The 8,594-nt window shown below is 43.9% G+C and overlaps 1 protein-coding gene across 2 annotated transcripts; it reads right to left on the minus strand.

Moving 5' to 3' along the window:
• Positions 1-188: 188 nt before the first annotated feature.
• On the minus strand, positions 189-8,186 carry aasdh (aminoadipate-semialdehyde dehydrogenase). 2 transcript variants are annotated; one of them, XM_034583655.1, is made up of 14 exons: positions 7,793-8,186; positions 7,546-7,666; positions 6,569-6,861; positions 6,290-6,482; positions 5,437-5,666; positions 5,242-5,357; positions 4,988-5,160; positions 3,489-3,822; positions 3,287-3,399; positions 2,498-3,197; positions 2,251-2,414; positions 1,778-1,903; positions 1,559-1,690; positions 189-966 (listed from the first exon to the last, which is right to left on the minus strand). In XM_034583655.1, the coding sequence occupies exons 1-14, from the start codon at positions 8,032-8,034 to the stop codon at positions 562-564; spliced, it is 3,342 nt and encodes a 1,113-aa protein (XP_034439546.1). In that variant the 5' UTR covers positions 8,035-8,186; the 3' UTR covers positions 189-561. The 2 variants fall into 2 exon arrangements, with proteins under 2 accessions (XP_034439546.1, XP_034439547.1); XM_034583656.1 differs by having other exon boundaries at positions 7,546-7,656; positions 7,793-7,923.
• Positions 8,187-8,594: the final 408 nt, after the last annotated feature.

An 8,594-nucleotide genomic window follows, 5' to 3' on the forward strand; every position in this document is an offset into this window, starting at 1 on the left:
TTAGTATTAAGTAAAAAGTCCCCTAAAGACCTTGACAAGGATCTAATGTCATTTGGTGACTGGGATCTATAAATGTGCTGATATGGCCCCCCCCTGCTCCACATCTCCTCCCCTCTCAGCGCCACCTGCAGTTCAGGAGCCTTTCTCCACCCACTAGTTGATAGGATTGGTTTCTTAGGTTTGTGACATCACAAACCCTGGCTGTCACGTATATGCAAATCCCAAACCACGCTGTGATTTGCTTTGCCACAGGAAGTAAATATTTTATTCACGCTCTTGCCTGCATTGATTGGAAGTGAGCGGGAGGCAAAGGTTCACCACTGAAACATTCACATATGTATGAACTGACCCTGTATCCGTTTTTTTTCAGACTGGCATTTGTTCACTGCAGTGTTAAGGTGGAAATACTCAGGCATGGCATTGAGCCCTTATTCTGCTCAAAATATGTTTTTTATTTTATAAAAGGCATGCAGCCTGTTTAAAAACTTTTAAACATATTTTCTTTGCTACGATTCAGATATAAAGACAATTATTTACAATAAAATCAGTACAAAAATACATTTAATCCTTCTGTGCTTCCTCTTTGACAGTCAGATTTAAACAATACACATAGTCATTGCGGCACCCGATAACAAGAGAGCGTTTGTACACCACTGGGGATGAAAACAGTTCCCCTGGTAGAGAGTGTGAGGCCAGCATTTGTCCATTTTCACCATCCAGGATCCAGACTGTGCCGTCTGTCGAGGCCAGGCCCACCAGCTTCCCACTCCTGCCCACAGCCGAGCCGTCGAACACACACGGACTGGAGAACACTTTGCCTGACGTCTGGAAAGACCAGACTAAAGATCCGTCGGCGCAGTTTAAACAGTACAGGTGCCCGTCATGTGATCCACACAGAAGCCTCTGCTGGTCCGGTGAGACACACGGAGACGAGAAGACGGGTCCTTTTGTTGAAAACTGCCACATCTGCAAAAAAACACAAGAGTCACACCACAGCATGTAACAACTGCTTTGGGTTCAGTTTTTACTGCAGGAAATTCAATTTGCAGAAGAGAAAACAGTTGAGGTTTCAGTCCTGGTAACAGTGGGAACAGCAGGTGTGATTTAACTAAAATGCAGCAGCTGAACAGAGATTTGTATTAGAGTATTAGCAGTAACTTGTTCCTGCTTTAACACTTATGAACACAAAAAGCTTCAAATGCAGAAGTCTGTATTTGAATCCAGAGAATGTCTTAAAAACGTTTATCCATCCATTATTTATTCTTACCATAACCTGACCCCAATCGGGAGTACCAGCAGAAAACCCACAAGAAAACTTTTATTCATTGAATAGTTTATATTCTGTATACCTGAAAATACAAATAGAGAAGTGTAGAGTCGGACTTTAAAGTAAATTCTGTTTGTGTACTTTACAGGATCAGTTTACATCTGTTATGGATCTGCAATGTTTGTTTTTAGTTAAGGAGTCAAACCTTTGGCCTGTTGCCTTCCACGGATTAAATCCTGAACCGAGGCCACTACAAACTACTGCTACCAGGGTCTGAGCTCTGCTTCTCACCAGTCTCCCCGTGTTGCTGTAGCAGCGGATGTTTCCATCCACAGAGCCGATCGCAACAAGACCAGAGGAGCAGTTTGGTGATGAGAAGAACGGGACGTCCCTGCAGTCGGACCACAGGACCTCTCCACTGTCCTGAAACAGATAACCACATGTTTGACCCCCTGTCTATATGTCCTCCATTCAACAAAATGACTAAAGTTTGGGATTTTCTTCACTCACAGGGTTGAGACAGAGGAGGCGACCCCCCAGTGACGCCACGTACAGCTGTCTGAGGGACGGCTGGAGACAGGGGGAGGAGAACACAGCTCCACCACCACAGTGACGCTTCCAAACACACTGCTTCAGCTAAAAACACAGAACTATATTAAACCCGGGGGGGAAACAGCTTTGGTCATCCATGACAAAAGATACAAAGGTCAAAAGGTCACAGCAGACATGATGAATACTCCAAGAGGAGTATATATATATAATTTTTAATAAACCTAATAATATTTTTTTATTAATAACACAAAGACTTTCTTTGTGTTATTCTTGGAGAACTGGCAAAATTATCTTTGTCATTACTATTTCCAAAGTTTTAAGAAAATAATAGAATCAATTCAAAGTGTATTCTCCCAGTTTAGGAGCACTCAATATGAATTGAATCCCCACACTATGTTTTGTATCAGTTGTTTTCGGTCCAGCTTGCTCACCTTTGGGTTCAGGGCGTAAACATGTCCATCGTGTGAGCCCACTATCACCAGACCTGTGTGAGGATCCACAGCAGCAGAGCTCTTCACGGCGTCTCCCGTCTCAAATATCCACCGCGTCTTTCCGGATGCAGCACACAAGAAATAAACACAGCCATCGTAGCAACCTAGGAAAATACAGACATAAAGCTTGAAGACAGTAACTGACATTTCAGGATCAAAACAAGATATGTAGAAAGTAGTTACAGACCTACAATCACCAACGTCCCACAGTGAGACACAGCAGCCGACGCCTCGATCCTGTCCCCAAGGACTCGCTCCCACAGAAGGCTCCCAGTGTCCAGGTCTAGAGCCTGGATCCTGTGAGAGTGAGAGCCGATGAACACGGTCGTTTTGGCCTCATCCGACCTCTGATCTGTTCTTTCATGGACTAGAAGCACCGGGGAGGCGTCCACGCATCTGCCTGTGTCTGAGGACCAGCTCAGACAGAGGCCCACAGCATCATCTCTCCGTTTCTTACTTAAATCTTTCTCTCCGACTGCATCCGCCTGAAAGCCTGATCTGACATTAATCTCTATCACCTCTCCTGCTCGTCTTATAACTTTAAAAGCCTGTCTCTCCCCCTGCGGCCTCTCTTCTGCTGCAGACTGAGACCCTTTGCGTTCTCTCTTCGCTAGAACAACAGACGGAGCAACAGCGTGCCGTTTCTGGGCCTCGGGAAGTGGCGCTGTGCTGTTCTCAAGTGGCGGCGTCAGTGTCACTCTGGCAATGTAGGTCAGGATGTCAGAAAAGCTGCCATCAAATACAACCTCCAGGAGTCCAGGTGAAGTGACTCCCACAGCGGAGAGGATGTCCTCACAGAGGTGCAGCGCCTTCAGAGAATCTCCTCCACTCAACAGGAAGTTGGATTCCTCATCAACGGTCACATCTTCAGGTAAACCTAACGTATCCTGTTTATGGGACACAAAGCTGAGTATGAATATATACAGACATTAAGATATTTAAATGTGGAGCTGTGTCATTAAACGTGGGGAAATACCTGCCACAGAGACTGAAGGGTTTGCTTTAGTTTGCTGAAGTCTCCCTGTGGAGCCTCTAAACCCCGTTTTTGTCTTTGGTATATTTTCATTAGTGCCTCCATGTCTACTTTGCCTGCCGAAAAAAACAACATTAGAATCCCTATAATGCTGAATGAGTGCACTGCTGTGTCTCCTCTGGAGTGACCTGCATCCGCTGCTCACCATGAGGCGTCAGGCACAAGGCCGGGACCAGCAGCAGCGTGTCAGGAACACTGTGCGACGGCAGCAGCAGAGACAGCTGGTCCACAATCTGCCTGCTCAGATCCCCGTCCGCACCGCTCGTCTGCTGCTGCTGGAGTCTTACAGGAGAGCGGAGGTCGTCCTGATGCTGAGCCAGAGCTGAGGGGGATTTCTCCACGTGCAGCTGTGCAGGAGAGGGGAGAGGAGCAGCTGCTTTCTGGCCTCCAGATGTGGACGCCACAACAAAGGCAAGCAGCCGAACGCCTTCGTACAGACCCACAGCACAGGCCTCCACCTGAGGCAGACTCGATATGAGCTGAGGGGGGGGGGGGGGGATTAAACATAAACATGTCTATCATCCAAATAGTCTGCAGACGAAGAAAGAATTGGCCATGTGGATCCATGATCCTCTGCTGTTGCCAAAATATTTATTTTGTGATTTAAAGTCAAATGTGTCTCTTCTTTTCTGATAGAATGTAGACTGAGATATGTTCACAGTTTTAATGCCAACCTACGAATGCACGTTCACCAGGATGAAAGAAAATCACCAGAGAAAAGACAGACATAGAGATTTATGGATTCATTAATAAGATGCATTTTATTGCTGTTCTCTATATTTTGTTTCCTCAAAATTTATTACTAACTTACATTTTCTTTAAAATGGACATTTTCACTGATTTCCCAGGGAATCATTCATAATCTTGATAAAAATAAATATCTTTGAGTGTTTGAAATTTGGTGCAGGTTGATTGGGTTTAAGGAGACTGTTGGGCCTTGGTGGTGGTATGTGCTCCACTGAGCTCCATTGTAGTTCACAATGTTTTTAATTACTTTCTTTTGCCTGTGTGTATGTTGCTCTACAAACACAAAAACAATGTATAAATCCATTGAAAATGCTAAATTGAAAATTGCTGGAGTAACAGCCTCTCAAAAAAGCAACCAGCTCATGAACAATGTGGAGAACTGAGCAACTAAATTGCCAGATGCTTTTCACAGCAGCTGGTAAAGACCAAAATGAAGCTAAACTAAGAACCCAACTCCAAATGCTCCTGCTCTGGTTTAGCAAGGTTATAACGTATCAGTGTACTTTGTTGCACTGCCCCCATGTGGCCAATGAACTCAACTGTTCCTGACTTAACTTCAGCTACAGATGACCCATTCCTCTCTAGGCCGAGACCTGCAAGCTTCAAAACTACATCATCTCTTTCTTGTTGAGATTAACAGCAAAACCTACAGTGTGAGCTACATTATCATTTCCTTCAGTAGTTTATGATAAACCAACAATAAATACCACTTTACTGCCTTTGATTTGTGTATTTTGATGTATGTGAATTAAGTGAAAAATACTTTATTTATTACTTTATTTATTCATCAAATTCTCTTTCTAGAAACTAAGAATTAAATATGACACTGAACATAAATAAATATAAACAAATAAATATCATTGGCAAAATACAGTTTATACATACAGAACACTGTACCTGCTGCAAGCCGTCCAAGTTCACCCGTTTCCCGTTGCGTTTTATCAGCCTGTCTCTCCGTCCCAGGTAGAACAGCTGTCCGTCTTTAACATTCACCCAGTCTCCAGTGGCTCTCATTGTCCCGGGGATAACATCCTCCTCATCGTCCAGGAGACACACTCTGTCCTCTCCACCTGCAAACACAGGTCACATGGATTCACTTCACCAAAGTAGGATCTGCATGCATGTGTGTGTCACACTGAGATCTTTCTCACCTATGAACACCTGTCCTTCACCCCCTGTAACAACGCCACCATGTTCATCTCTGACTTCCACCACCGTGTCCATCAGAGGCGTCCCGAGAGGTACCGAGGCCGCCGAGCTGGAGGATCTGTGATGTTATAGATGTGTTAGCTGCAGCTGATATGAACATGCAGATTTCAGAAATAATTTTAAAGAGGAGCACTCACAGGTTGCTGGACTGTGGTATTTTGTAGCAGCAGGCCCAGCACGACACCTCTGTGATACCATAGATATTGAAGAAGAGGGTCTTGTTGTCCTCGTGCCTCCAGCTCCTCAGCAGAGCCGGCGAGGGACAGGCCTCTCCACCCAGAGCCAACACCCGCAGCGAGGAGCCGCACGACAACACCTCCTGTTGTAGGACGCGGTGCCCGAAGCGGCAGAGCAGAGTGGGCGTGACCTGCGGAAACAAGAAAACACCACATTATAGGGGATATAAAGTTTGTGTGGGCCATTCCAGGTAAAATAAGTATTGATCAGGATTTCCTGCAAGTTTAAAAAAAATCTAAATTAAGGCTTTGTAAGACCCTAATGAATGACATTGAAGCACAACGTCAAGTGTGGCAGATATGAAGGAACATTGGAGTCCCATGAATTACTCACACTTCCCCACAATTGAAGATAAGGAGAAGTAGCCTAGTAGAGAATAACCCTCGATATGCCATGTTATCTCGCAAACTACAGAATATATACATAGTTTTTCCCACAGACAAGCTGAGTGTAGTTATCAGCTCTATGTTGGTCTTGTAGTTTTATTACAGCATGCTAATATCTGTATCGTTGAGACAGTACAAACTATGCATGCCGCCAAAACATTTATCTAAAAAAGCAAACAAACTTTAAAACACAAACACAGTCGTGTTAAATGAACGTTAATTTAAATAAGATGTACCAAGAATGTAATATCTTCACATATTTAAGCCTTTTTAAGACCTAAAGATAAGTTGATTACATTTAAGACTGTTTTAGACTTTTTAAGACACCACCGAAATCCTCACTGATGAAAATCTGGAACCTCCTTGCCTGTAAGACCGTCGTGTTGTGATGCTCGAACAGCAGCTGAGCCAGTCGATTGGGCATTTTCTTGATCACAGAGGGGATAATGAGGAGCTGTGCCCCGGATGATAAGGCCAGGAAAATATCCACCACAGAGGGGTCAAAGGTTAAAGGCGAGGCCATGAAAACCACATCATCTGCTGTCATCTGAAACAACGATCTGAGCAAAGAGAGGTGCACTTTTAAATGTTTATCAAAATGATGCTCCAGAGCAGGAGATAGAGGCATGAAGGTAGAATTACTGACCTCAGGTGCAGAATATTGGGGAGGATACACTTGTGTGGTACCCTCACAGTCTTTGGAAACCCAGTGGTTCCAGATGTGTGCAGCACATATGCCAAGTCCTTGTGGCCACAGTCCTTTTGCTCCACAGCTGTATCACAGACTTCAGCACCATCTGTCCTCAACACAGTCTGTTGTGTTTCCTGATTGTGTTCAGCGACTGGCAGCAGCGTGACCCGTACCACTGTCAGTTTAAACCTGGGCAACACCACACACACATCAACAGACATGTGTTTGACAACAGCCGTCTGGAAACGCTGGATGGAAAAAGGAGAGAAAATCCATGAAATATTCATTGAGCCCCAGGAAAGACTTCAAAAAAAGTCACGTTGTAACTTTACAAATATACAACAGAACAGAAAATTACAATACAAAATTAAAAGATAAAATATATGAATCTTCTTTTATCTTTTTACAAACTCACTTTTTTTATTTGACCCATACAGAGTGTGCCACTACCAAAAATCCCCAGGTACTATGTAGGCAGTTGGTTATGGTCATGTGATTACTTTTATATTTCTGAGTGAATTTGCAACACTGTTGATCAATATCTGCAAAAATGAGTCCTATGTTATTGGCTTATTTGTGGCCCCTTCTTTAAAATATATATTATGTGAATACGGAACAGATTGGATTATTTCAACAGAAGAGCATAAGGGAGGAACTAAATGGGATCTGATTTTCAGGGCCATAATTAAATTGTTTAGGGGAAACTAAATACATATACGAGTATGTAGTCGGGAGGGTCAAGACATTTTTTGCCAATAGGGAAGCCAATTACTTTGGCTAATTTTGTGTTGCTTACTTATGATGTCTCAATCAATCCAGAGAGAAACAATATCTAATTCAGCTGAACCTGAAGACATCTTTAAATATTATATGTGCATCATATCTGCAATTTGATATGTGTATTAATATGAATAAAATGTGAAATATTTCACCGGCAGGAGGTCAGTCTTCACAGCACAGTACTTGAGGCGACACTGGTTCATGACTCTGGCAGAGAGAAGTCCTGGAGCCTCTGGGTCCAGTGGGACGTAGGCAGCTGGAGACTGAAGGATCCTGACAACAGCACAGAGTCGTTCATGGACACACCCACACACAGAGAGACACAGACACACTCACACGCGCACACACACATGCACGCACGCACGCGCACGCACACACACACACACACAGTGAACTCACCCCAGGATCCACACTGGTATGAACAGATCATCACCACAGTACAGCCCAATGACTCCGTTACTATGAGCACAGTTGTCCCGCAGGACATGAGACAGATCGGAGGACAGATCCACCACCTCTCGGTACCGCAGAGACAGCGGGCTCCCGGGCACCGAGCCGCCGCTGTCGTATGTCACCGCTGCCCGGTCTGGGTGCAGAGAGGCGGCGGCGGACACGAGCTCCTGCAGCGTCCCGGCAGCCATACTTCACTGTCTGGACGATAACTTGAAGCATCACATGGGTTCGATCATATGTTGTTAAATTCAGTCTGGGGAGATTCTGTTTACATCCGGACAGAGCGCGTTGCTGGGTTTTGTTGTCGCCTGAAGATGACATGCAACGTGAAACTGACGTCTCGCTAATGGTTAGTTCACTGGCGGAAACTGGGAATGATCAGATTCACTCTAACTACAAGAACAACAATGATAATAGTAATGATAAAAATAACGATAAATGATAATAATAATAATAACATGTGTGTGCGTGCGCGTGTGAATTTATATTCACTCAATATTTTATACGTAACGTGAATTCAAATCGTTCACACTGTCACTGCTACACATTGTAGCCATCTCCATCGAAAACTAAATTTATATTTGTATATATGTTATATTTGTATTTAAGTGATATTTTTATTTCAGTTATATTTGTATTTCAGTTATATTTGTATTTAAATTCTGGAGTTTAGTACGTTAATTGAAATACTCGAACAAGCTGTTTAGTGCTAATATCATTATTCCCCAGGAGCATTGAACGCCCCACG

This window comes from Hippoglossus hippoglossus, chromosome 4, assembly GCF_009819705.1.
Source record: "Hippoglossus hippoglossus isolate fHipHip1 chromosome 4, fHipHip1.pri, whole genome shotgun sequence".
NCBI classification, from domain to species: Eukaryota; Metazoa; Chordata; class Actinopteri; order Pleuronectiformes; family Pleuronectidae; genus Hippoglossus; species Hippoglossus hippoglossus.